This window comes from Nannospalax galili, unplaced genomic scaffold (genome assembly GCF_000622305.1).
Source record: "Nannospalax galili isolate Female #2095 unplaced genomic scaffold, S.galili_v1.0 scaffold18, whole genome shotgun sequence".
NCBI classification, from domain to species: Eukaryota; Metazoa; Chordata; class Mammalia; order Rodentia; family Spalacidae; genus Nannospalax; species Nannospalax galili.
In genome coordinates this window covers 6764700-6777666 of record NW_008346548.1, presented here as the reverse complement: position 1 = coordinate 6777666, position 12967 = coordinate 6764700, and the positions used below count along the sequence as shown (strand labels likewise).

Sequence of the window (12967 nt, the reverse complement as noted above, 5' to 3'; positions counted from 1 at the left end):
GGTTTTTAAAAACTAATCACAATAGTATTTTATAGACTTGAAACAAGGATTCCATATATATGTACAACATTTTATTCATGTCGTCTACAGAGTTATTTACCATAATGTGAATTTGTGGTACTCTTATAACTCCACATCAGAGGTCCATGTATCTGAAAAAAAAATCTGTGGGGTTATGTTTTCAGCAATAAATTCTGATAGGGAGATTTGCTCCAAGGAGAGGGTAGTAAATATACTTTTTAAAGCCATTTTTTAAAATTATGTATATGTGCCAGGCATGGTGACATATGCCTTTAATCCCAGCACTCAGGAGGCAGAGGCAGGTGGATCTCTGTGAGTCCGAGGTCAGCCTGGTCTCCGTAGTGAGTTCAAGGCCGGCTGGGACTATAGGGAGTATATGTGTGTCTGCCTGTGAGTATGCGCACATCAGTGCAGGTGCTAGGGGAGGCCAGAAGTATTGGGTCTCCCTAGAGCTTCAGTTTCAGGCATTTATGAGTTGCCTGATGTGGGTGCTGGGATCCAAACTGGGGTCATTTCCTAAACTCTGAGCCATCTCTTCAACTCAAAAATATGCTTTGTTTTTATTGTTATTGTTGTTTGAGATAGGGTCTCTCTGTAGCCCAGGCTGGTCTAGAATTTGCTATGTATACCAGGCCCATAAGTATGTTTTTAATCTCATGAATGTTTACTGAGTACCCAGAGACACCAGACACTCTGCTGGAGACCTCAGGCTTCCTGAGGTAAACCACTCATGTTCTTTGCTTGCACAGAGCTCAAGATCTAGAAAAGAAGGTGTCCTAGTTTGTTCTTCATTGCTGTGACAAAATACTCTGACCAATACCAACTTGGGGAGGAAAGGGTTTATTCATCTTACATCTCCCAGGTCACAGTTCATCAGGGTAGGAACTCAGGGCAGGAACCTGGAAGCAGGAGCTAGAGCACAGGCCATGGAGGAATGCTGCTTACTGGCTTGCTCCCCTGGTCCCTGCTCAGATTACTTTCTTATGCAACACAGGCCCACCTGCCCAAGGGTGGCACCACCCACAGTGGGCTGGGCCCTCCCACATCACTCAACAAGATGATGCCCCTCAGACATGGCCACAGGCCAGTCCAATAGAGGCAATTCCCCAATTGAGGCTCCCTCAACCCAGGTGTGTCAAGTTGACATGAAAGTAAGCCAATTATAGACAGCCCCTGCCTCCAACCCTCCACTAAAGACTTGTTAAATCACATTACATAGGTCTGACACCTCTGAGCTCTAATCTTTTCCCAAAAGACTTCTCAGCCCCTTGGGTAACTAGGCTCATGAGTAGTTCAAGGTGAAGCTGGTTCCCTGATGCAGACACCAATGAGCACACTGCAATCAGCTGTGGAGAACAGACCAGAATGGCTTCCAGAGGAGGCTGCTTACTGTTGAGGAATCAGAAAGCATTCATGGAGGTACTGACTGTACCTTAGAAGACAGCTTGGAAAGATACTTGCCGTCAGGTGAGAGAAATGGTTCTGAGTGACCCATTGTGGGATCTAGGCCCTCATCAAAAGGCCAGGCATAATAGTGTATACATGTAATCTCAGCACTTGGGAGGCTAAGTAGGGGACCCATGAGTTTGAACCCAGCCTGGGCTACATAGTGACTTCAGGGCTAGCCTGAGCTACAAAGTGTTTACAGTGTCTCCCTGCACCCTGCCAAAGTGTATGGGGTGGAGCCAGGCATGATAGTGCATACCTTAATTCCAGCACTCCAGAAGCAGAGGCAGGCAGATCTCTGTGAGTGTGAGGGCAGCCTGGTCTATATAATAGACCAGCTGGAGCTAGAAGGAGCTACCGGGCATGACCAAAGGATGTCATGCCTATGGGTAGGTGTCTGGTATAGTGTACTTGTTTCATAAACATTAATGTTCCCACAAGTTTGAATAAGAAACCAGTTGAGCAATGGACATGGTCGGTGGACCTGAGATCCCCAGACCCAGAGCCAGGTGATGGCAACAGGAACAAAGAAGCAAAACTCCGAAGAGACCCTGCAGAGAAGAACCGTGGGAGGGCCATGGTGCCCATCTCAGAGGCTCTGCACCTTCTGTGCCCTCCACACACAGGTGCCCACACACAGCTGGAGGGCTGAAGTGTGAGCAATGTTGTCAGCAGTTTCACTTCCAGTGTCACAGAATCCACATACTCATGTTGTCTGCCACTTTAGAAATTTACCTAGAGATCATGAGACTTTATTTCACTTTTTGTATACTCCTCTGACACGATCCTTCCCCAAAGTGTCCTCTTCTACACAGTACACTGTCACGTGATTGCTTTGCTTCAGAGGGGGAGCCCAGGACATGCTCAGTACACAAACCTGGATTCATACAGCCTGGAAATGGAATCTTTGCTCAAAGTCCTGAAGCTATCTTCTACCATTGGCTCTCTGCCTGAAACTTATTTGCTACTCAAGATTGACACAAATGTCCCTCCCGTCCCACACCCTGCCACCCACCCCTTCCTGTCAGTATTGACTGGTTCCTTGTCTCTTGATGGCCAGGAGACTTCTTACCGATTGCTGTGGTCAGCATATCACAGGGTCTCACACTTGGCACTCACTTGGTAACTGTTAGATATTTGTTCAACTCAGCTGCTGTTAGTGGATTCACATGCCCCTTTCAAGATGGGTCAGGTTAACACTTGGGATTTTAGAAATTTACTCCACTCTACAGTTTTCTCCAGCCCTTTTCTCTGACTTTCGGGCCACTAAGGAAGGAGGTTTTCTGTGTGGTTTCTTGAGCCCTTGAATCACTCATGGCTGATTTCCCCCACCTCCTGCCCACTGAAGCTTGACCTTCTTGTCCCTTCCTTCAAGTGCCTGAAAGGAAAGTGTTAGTTACTCTTAACCTTTACCTACTCGTTTCTTCCCTTTTTCATGAATTTAGTTTCTTGTAATCCAATTTCTCTTCATTCACCACTTCTATTTTTCCTGGTTCCCATATATAGTTCCTAAATTATTTTAACATCTGTTTAATTCAACACAAAAAATTATACTTTTAAAAAACTGTAACATTTAGCCAGGTGTGGTGGCACATGCCTTTAATCCCAGTACTTGATAGGAAGAGGCAGGCAGATCTCTTTGAGTTCAAGGTCAGCCTGGTCTATATAGCAAGTTCCAGGCCAGTGGGGGCTACAGGGAGGCCCTGTCTCCAAAAGAATAACGATAACAACAACAACAAAAACTGTCACATTTACACCATCATTTTACCTAACCTTATAAACCTTGAATGCATCTTAGCATATAGATTTGAGAAGGTCTTCCATTTTCAAGTGTGTGGGCTCTGGCATGGGCCTCTATTAGGGGTCCAGACATCAAAGATACTGTTAGCCCTGGAAACTCCAGGATCCAGGAAGGCATCGTAGGAGGCTTCTGCTCTTCCTTCTATGGTCAAAGATCATTGCCCTCCTTCCTGCTGCCTCTATATCCAACAGATATGTCTATGTTTGCAGGAATCCCATTGTAATTATTCATTTAGATCAGTGGTCTGTATACTGGCTACATAGTAAAATAAACTGAGGGACAAAACAAGATGTCCATGAGGGCTGATTGTTGCTAAGGCTGGTTGATGGTATGTGAGGATTCATTATATTATTGGTTCTACAATAAGATGAATATATGAAAATCGATTTTTAATAAGTAAATTTATGCATGTGCTTGTGTGGACACCAAAAAAGACAGAAACCAACCAACAACAAAAACCAGACAAACAAAAACCCCTGATGATTGGCCCAGCCAAAGAGGGCCGTGGGGAGGGGCCCTGGGCTTGGAATTTGTAAAAGATACCTAGGGATTCTTAGGACTAAGATGGGTATGTGAGGGCATGAAGATAACCAAACTGATAGAAGTGGCTGCCTTAAGACTATGAGCAGCTACCTCCTCCTCCTCCTCCCCTTCCTCCTCCTCTTCCTCTTCTTCCTTCTCCCTTAATTGTTACTATTATTATTATCATTCCTCCTCTTCATCTTTGTCTTTGTCTTCTACAGAGTCTCATTCTATAGCCCAAGTTGGCCTTGAACTCACAGCAGTCCTCCTAGCTCAGCTTTCTGAGTACCGGGATTACAGACAGACATGAGACAAGGCTTGGGACTATGAACTTTGCCAAAATATGGGCTGTCTGCTCCTGATTTAGTCAATTGATCAATCTCTCCTATAATGGCTAACTCACCTCTCACATGGTCTATGCTGAAATAACTGAAGCAAATTATGAGCCATCACACTGCATGTGTAGCTCTTTACTTCTCTCCTACCAATGTGTAAGCCTCCAAAGGGAAGAATTCTTCCTAGCTTATTTGTATTTACATTCTCAGCATGTAACACCTGACTAAACACTTGCCATTACTAGCAATGCCTGTTAAATCAAGTTGTGATCTTTGTTTTTTTTTTTTTGAGACAAGGTCTCACTGTGTAGCCCTGACTGACTTGGAACTCACTTTGTAGACCAGGGTGACCTTGAGCTCACAGAGATTTGCCTACCTCTGCCTCCCCAGTGCTGGAATTAAAGATGTGCTAGACAAATCAGGATTTTTTTTTAAGTAATAAGGAACCACGAGATAATTCAGTGAGTAAAGACACTTGGTGCTAATCCTGACAATTTGAGTTCAATCCCTGGAACCCATTGTGGAAAGGAAGAACCAACTCCCAGAAGTTGTCTTCTGACTTCCACATATGTGCTGTGGCATATGCCCCCCACCCCACTAAATAAGTAAATGCAAAGAAACTTAATAATAAAGAGATGGGGTAATATGAGTAAGCACTGGGTTAAAAAACAGAGTTAAGAATACAAAACCATTCAAAGGAAGTTATGGACCCAGGGCAGGGACTGGATTTAACCCTAGAATTAGGCCCACAAATGCACTGGAAATTCCACATTTCCCAGAAACTCCAGGTGTAACTGAGGAACGAGGGTAGGGTCCAGACCTGACTCTGGATAGGGCCCATGGGCATGTGGAGAGTTCCACAACTCACAATGAAAGATGCCGACCCAAATAGCTCACAGGACAATATTGACCCTCAGAGGTACTTGAAGTAGAGCCTCTGGTCCTAAAAGAACCAGTTCCAGAGAGGGAAAGGACACCTCAAACCTATTAGGACTTAGTCCTCCAATGAAGATTACAAACACCACCACAGAAAGAAAAAAAGGTAACTAGAATTTTTAAAATAAAAAATACAAAAAAGAAAGGAAAACTCAATAAACAAACCAAGACAATATGTCTCCTCCATAAATCACTAATCCCGTAATAATGACACCTAATGAAAATGACTTGGAAGAACTACCAGACAAAGAATTCAAAGCAATGATCAAACAACTCAAAGAATAAAAATAGATGACTGAAATGAGGAAGTCAATTCAAGACATGATAATAAAGATAGTATTTCTGAAAATAACCTGAACTGAAATCATGCTGGAAACAAAAAACTCAATAGGCCAAATAGAAACCTCAGTGAAAAGCCTCACCAAGAGAATGAATCATGTAGACAACAGAGAATCAAGCATGGCAGAAAATGAGGAGGAATTGGACCACTCAGTAAAGGTCAACAATAAGTTTAGAAAGAAATATGGACAGACAGTAGGAGAGTTCTGAGACATGATGAGAGGACACAACCTCTGGATTATGGACAGAGAAAAAGGAGAAGAATATCTTAGTGAAGACAGAATATTTTCAATAAAATCATAGAAGAAAATCTCCCAAGCCAAAAGGAGGAGACAGACACACACCCAATACAAGAGGCCTACAGAACTCCAAATAGACAGAACCAGAAAAGAAACTCCCCAAGCATATTATAGGTAAAACAGTAAAAACACAGAATAAAGAGTATTAAAAGCTGCCAGAGAGAAAGGTCAAGTCACTTATAAAGGTAGGCCCATCAGAATAACACATGCTATTCAACTGAAACTTTTAAAATCAGAAGGGTCTGGAAAGATTTATTCCAACTTCTGGAAGACAACAATTGTCAACCCAGAATATTATACCTAGTAAAACAATCTATTAAAATTGAAAAAGAAATGAAAACCTCCCACATAAAACAGATTAAAGGAATTTATGATCACTGAGACAACTCCACAGAGGACATTGGAAGTTAATAACTTTGGTATAGAGACAGGGACAAATGCACCTAAGAGATCATGAGATAAATAATATCAGACCAGAACAGTTAATCAAAATATATCTAAGAAAATACCACAAAAGCAAAAGTGAACTTTTTTCTTTTGTCTTTTTGAGAACTTTTATGTCCACCAGGCTAGCCTTGAACTCACAGAGCTCTATTTCCCTCTACATTCCAAGTGCTGGGATTAAAGGCATGCACCACCATGCCCAGCTTTCAACAACAACTCTTAATATTAGCAGTCTCAATTTACTAATAAAGAGACACAGACTAGCAGATTGGATCCATCTTTTCGTTACCTCAAAGAAACACAGCTCACCATCAAAGATAGATACCACTTTAAGGTAAAAGAGTGGAAAAAAGTACAAGCTATTCCAAGCAGTTCTAAATATGTGACAAAATAGACTTCTAAAACTAGTCAGAAGAGTTAAAGAAGGTGATTTTATGCTCATCAAAGGAACAGTCCACCAAGAGGATATTATAATACTAAACAAATACATACCAAACAAGTGCACCTAATTTCATAGAAGAAATACTCTTAGATCTACAACAGATTAGCCCCAACACAGTGACAGTGGGTGACTTCAGTTCTCCACTCTCACCAATAGACAGGTCATCTGAACAAAACCTAAACAGAGAAACATTGGAGTTAAAAAACATAATAAATCAAATGGAACAAATAGACATCTCCAGAACATTCCAGCAAAACACTAAAGAATACACATTCTTCACAGCAGCCCAGGGAACTTCCTCCAAAATTGACCACATAATAGAACACAAAGCAAGCCTTAACAACTATAGGAAGATTGAAATAACATCCTTCCTTCTAAATGACCACAATTGAAGAAAGCTGGATATCAACAGCAACAGAAACCATAGAAATACACAAACTCGTGGAAACTGAACAACACAACCACTGAATGATAACTGGATCAAGAGAGAAGTCAAGAAGGACATTTAAAAATTCCTAGAATACAGTGAAAATGAAAGCATGACACACTAAGTCAATGGTACATAATGAAGGCCTAAGAGGAAAGTTGATAGCCTTAAGTGCCTACATCAAAAAAGTTGAGAAATCTCAAATTAATAATCATGAACATGAAGGCCTTGGGAAAACAAGAACAAATAATACCACCAAACAATAGATGGGAAGAGATAATTGAAATCAGAAATCAATGAGATAGAAACAACAAAAATTTCAAAGGACCAATGAAATGAGGAACTGGTTCTTTGAAAACAGTAACAAGACTGACAATACTTTTAGCTAGAGCATCCAAAAGAAAAAGAAGACCCAAATTAATAAAATTAGAGATGAAAAGTGAGAGATTATAAGAGTGAGGAAATTCAGAAAATCCTAAGTGCATACTTTAAAATTTATATTCCAGTAAACTGGAAAATTCAAAAAAAAGGATGAATTTTACCAAAGTTAAATAAAGATGAAGTAAATAATTTAATCATGCCCTTAACAACCATGAGATATAAGTAGTAATTAAAAATCTCTCAGCTAAAAAGGCCTAGGGTCACATAGATATAGCATAGAATTCTATTGGACTTTCAAATAAGATCTAACACCAATACTCCTCAAATTATGTCATAAAATAGAAAAAGAATGATCTCTTCCAAATTCTTTTTATGAAATTGATATTACCCTAAAGCCAAATCCAGATAAAGACCCAACAAAAAAAGAGAATTATAGGCCAAGCTCCCTAGTGAAATAGAGGCAAAGATTCTTGATAACATAAGATACAAAACAAATTTGAGATCACATCAGAAAGATCATTCACTATGATTAATTTGACTTCATCTCAGAGATACAGGGATGGTTCAACATACATAAATCACTAAATGTAGTCTGCCACATAAATAGACTCAAGGACAGAAACCACAGTGTATTGGCTACTTTTCTGCTGCTGTGATAAGACACCATGACTATGGCAACGTATAGAAGGAAGAGTTTATTTGAGCTTACAGTTCCAGGGACAAGAGAGGCGTGGCAACAGGAGGTGGCCAGAGCAGAAAAACAAGCCATCACATCTTCAAGCAGGCACAGGAAGCAGAGAGCACTTCAAAATCCAGAAAGGCTTAAGAACTCTCAAAGCCTGCCCCCAGTGACAAGCTTCCTTCAGCAAGCTCATACCTCCTAAAACTTCCCAAAATATCACCTACTGGAGACAAAATGTCCAAACACTTGGGACCTATGGGGGACATCCTCATACAAATCACTATATGATCATCATCTCATTAGATACAGAAAAGGCCTTGACAAAATCCAATATCCCTTCATAATAAAAGTCTTTGGGGAATCTAGGGGTACAGGGAACATATAAAGGCAATATATAACAAACCTATCTATAACCAGCATCATCATAAAATGGAGAAAAACTCAAAGCATTCCCACTAAAATCAGTAACAAAGAAGTCCTCTCTTTCCTATCCTGTTCAATATAGTGGCTTAAATCTTAGCTTGAGCAATAAGTGGAGATACAGGGAATTCAAATAGGAAAAGAAGAAGTCAAAGTATCCTTATTTGCAGATGGTATGATTCTATACATAAAGACCCTAAAGACTCCACAAGGAAATTCCTACAGCTAATAAAAAATTGAGCAAAGTAACTGCATACAAAAATATCACACAATAATCAGTAGCCTTCTTGTATAACAACAACATGCAGAACCAAGAAAAATCAGAGAAATTATCCCATTCAAAATAGCCTACTGAGACAGGTGTGGTGGCACATCCGTTTAGTACCAGCACTCAGGAAGCAGAGGCAGGTGGATCTTCATGAGTTCAAGGCCAGCCTGGTCTACATAGTAAGTTCCAAGTCAACTGTGGCTACAGGAAGACCCTCCAAAACCCCAAATAGTCTACTGGCCTCCTCTGTCTCACCACCTTTCTGCTGTGATTAGTGCCTGCTTGTTAGAATTATGGTGCATATCTAAGCTCTTTTAAACTTTTTGAGACAGGGTCTCCATGCTGGACTGAAACTTGCTATAGAGTAGAGTAGGATGGCTTCAGTTTCACAAAGATCTGCCTTCCTCTGCCTCCTAAGTACTGAGATTAAAGGCATATGCCATCATGCCTAGCAATTTTCTTTAAGAGTTTCTTGAACTACTACTTGTACATAGTCATGAAATGGATGCATAAGCCTCTTTTGGAGAACATGAAATATTTTGAAAATCATGCTTCATGCCTTTAATGAAATCAATGTTTAGTCCACAGGCCATTTCACAGTTTTCTGATGGCAGCATGGAGACTGGAACTCAGGCACCGTGGCTTCCAGGCCTGCTTCTCATGTGTGACTGGGTCACCCAGACTCTGAGGAACTCTCTTCACTGGCCTCAGTTCCTCACTAGAAAGTGGTGGTTGTACACATACTCCTCTGGAACTAACATTTGATAACTGCTATGATGGACATATGTATTCTACTTTCGTCATTGTTTTGAGGCAGGACCTCACTCTGTACCCCAGGATGTCCCCAGTCTTGCTATGTAGTGTGGCTGGCCTTGTGTTCTGGTGTTCTGTCTGCCTTAGCCTCCTGAATGCTGGGATTCCACCATGAGCCACCACACCTGCCCTTATTCTATTATTTTACAAAAATACTCCAGGGCTGCTGTCCCCACAGCCTGTTTCCTTGGTGAATTGCTCTTCTAGTTTTTTGCAAAGTGTGCTTTAACATTTTCAGCCTTACAGATGGTGTATTTGAAGAGACGAAATGAGAAAGAACACTTAGGAAATGTTCTTATAACTTAGGGACTAGGTTCAATCAGGCCCTCAACATGGGATCATCAACTGTATATCCTTCAAGGAGGAAATGCTAAACTAAACCTGTTTTTCTGTTTTTTGATGTGTTTTTTTCTCTCTCTCTTTTTGAGACAGGGTCTCCCTGTAGCCCCAGTTGGCCTAAAGTCACTGTGTAGACCACACTGGCCTTGAACTCAGAGATATGCCTGTCTCTGCCTTCCAAGTGCTGGGATTAAAGTTGTGTGCCACTGTGTCCAGCATGTTTCTCTGTTTTTTAATTTAATTTAATTTTTGTTTGTTTGTTTCAAGGCATAGTCTCACTATGTAGCCCAGGCTGACCTCAAACTCAAGCTTTTCCTGCTTCAGCTTTTCAAATGGTATGAAGCATGCCCAGGTCTATTTTTATATTTTGCTTTTAAAATTGATTTTTATTTGCATTTAAGCAATTGGCATTTAGTTTGCTTTCATAATAGTCTTCAAACATCAGCCCAGATATAATTTTCTCTGGATGTCTTCTCGTAAATACCCTGATTGACCTAAAAATGCTATCTGTCCCACATTCACCAACCTATACCTTGAATAGTCTCTTTAACCATGTTCCTTGCAACTTAATGTTAGTATAGTCCACTAAATCTCCACTATTAGTCTGTTTATTGCCTGGCTTCTCCATGTGCAAGAAGTACTGAGCAAAGTGTTAGTCAAGGAAACAGAACGAACACACACACACACACACACACACACACACACACACACACACACACACACGAGAGTGAGATAGAGACAGAGACAGAGGCAGAGACAGAAAGAATGATAATGAATGTCCAGAGACAGAGATACTAACTTTGAGAATTGGGTTTAAAAATTGGGTTCATGCTGGTGGTGGTACATGCCTTTAATTCCAGCACCCAGAAGGCAGAAGCAAGTGGAACTCTGAGGTCAAGGCTAGTCTGGTCTACATAGTGAGTTCTGGGCCAGCTGGGGCTACAGGGAGACCCTGTCTCAAGGAAACAAAAACAAAAATAAAAAAGAATTGTGTTTATACATTATGGAGTTTGGGCACGTTCACAGTTTGCAAGGTAGGCTGCCAGCCTGAGACCCTGAGAAAGATCCAGGAGGGCCCTGAGGCAGTTTGTTGCAGAATTCCCTCTTTCCAGGGAGAGATGAGTCCTTTCTCTTAAGGCTTTCAACTGACCTAATGAGGCCAGCCCACATCATGGAGGATAATCTGCTTTACTCAGAGCTCAGTGAGGTAAAGGTCAATCTCAGTTTTAAAACATCTTCACATCTGGAGTAAGATTTAAGCAGATATCTGGGTGCTGTGGCCCAGCCAAGCTGACATAGTCAGCTGCACAGACACTCCCTGTGTCTCCCTGAGTTGACCACACAGGAGTGGCTGCTTTTGAATTCCCATTTCTTTGTCACTAGCTAGCCTCTGTTTGTACATTTTCCCATCTTAATTCATTTTCACAGACTACACAGCGGTTCTCTTCTGTGGTGTGTTTTTCTGTGAACTTGGTTGCTATTTTGCTGCTGATCTCTCTCTGCTAGAGAGTCCAAGTGGCCCCTGGATATTAACTATTTCCTGTTAGTGCATATTCTCCTCACAAACTTTAGCTCTCATTATCTAAACAGGCAGTCATGACACGGGACACTTTCAGGACTATGAAGTGTCAAAGCTTTGTTTAACCCCATTTTCTGTTATCAGTGATTCTGTTTTCTGCCTCTTTAAACAGTTTTAGCCATGAGGTGGTAGGAGAGGAACTGGGCACCAGAGCCTCCAACTTTCATTATATGGAACCAGGAGGGAGCTTATTCTAGAAGCATTAATGTATCTGCTCACTTAAGAGTCATGATAATGGCTGAAAAATCCAGTTTTTTAAAAAAATATATTTCATTAATTATTTGAGAACTTCAATAAATTTTAATCATGCATCCCTCTCTCCCAAATGGTCTCACATCCACCTCCTTACCTGTTCAACTTACTGTTCTTTTTCCTATGTGTTCCTTAAATACTCTTAGGTGTGGAACCTGCCCGGGATTGTGGTTTAGCAATGGTCCAATCCGTAAAGAAAATGAACTTTTCTTGTCCACAAATAGCTCCTCAGCTAACGGTAGGCCCTCATGTCCACCTCCTCACTCTATGCTGGGATTTTGCCTGTGATAAAGCCAATTTTAAAGAAAGAATAAAATATGGTATTTACAAAATAACCCCATTATTATTATTATTATTTTTAAATCATGTGCAATGCGCATACAATAAAGACTGTAAGCATATTAACCAGAGTGCTTCTCTGTGGTTTCTATATTATTATTATTTTTAAATCATGTGCAATGTGCATACAATAAAGACTGTAAGCATATTAACCAGAGTGCTCCTCTGTGGTTTCTATTTTTTCCTAAAATTTATAGATATATGTATATATTTTTATATATATTTAAATGTAAAAGATTTAAACTAAGTGTGGTTGCAAGTCTGAAATCCCAGCACTTTGAAGGTGGAGGCAGGAGGATTCTGAGTCTGAGATCAGCTGGCCCTGTACAAGAAAACCACAAAAGGAAATAAAATTTACATTTCCCTTCATCTCTCTCCTACTCAGAAAACTCTTGGTTCCCCTTCTGAGAGGAACTCGTAATTATTAACAATTTGATGTTTCTCCTTCCACTCACTTTACACATGAACAGCTTTATTAACATGCACTCATCGTTCTAAAATATGATGGTTTGTGAATTTATTTCTGTCTAATAAAATGTCTCTAAGCTCAACGTGAACGCCTCCATATCTACCTCATAGTCTTAAGAGTTCCAGAGTCACAATTTAGGGAAAAGAAACTAAAAGTTCCCTTAAACTTATTTGCCGCTTTCTGCCTTTAGAAACCCTTCGGGAAGAACGTCCAGAGCTGTGGCCACACAAGGGTTACAAAGGGCTGAACTGCAGCCACCGGAGGTAGGTACCATTCTGTGATTTCCGGGTCCCCAGGGCAGAGCCCTTCGCAGGATCGGGGCACACCCGGGGTCCCGCGGCTCCGGAAAGCCAGGGTCACTCCGGAGTCCGGCGGATGCGGGAGCAGAGCGCCTTTGGGTCCCCTGGGGCCGT

The 12967-nt window shown here is 41.1% G+C and overlaps 1 protein-coding gene across 1 annotated transcript in view; it reads left to right on the top strand.

The window, feature by feature from the left end:
- Positions 1–10918: 10918 nt before the first annotated feature.
- Positions 10919–12967, top strand: part of LOC103742023 (T-lymphocyte activation antigen CD80-like) — an 18683-nt gene continuing 16634 nt past the window's right edge. The window contains exons 1-2 of the mRNA XM_029568210.1: positions 10919–10949; positions 12745–12817. Coding sequence (XP_029424070.1) covers positions 10919–10949; positions 12745–12817 — 104 coding nt within the window. The remainder of the gene's footprint in view (positions 10950–12744; positions 12818–12967) is intronic.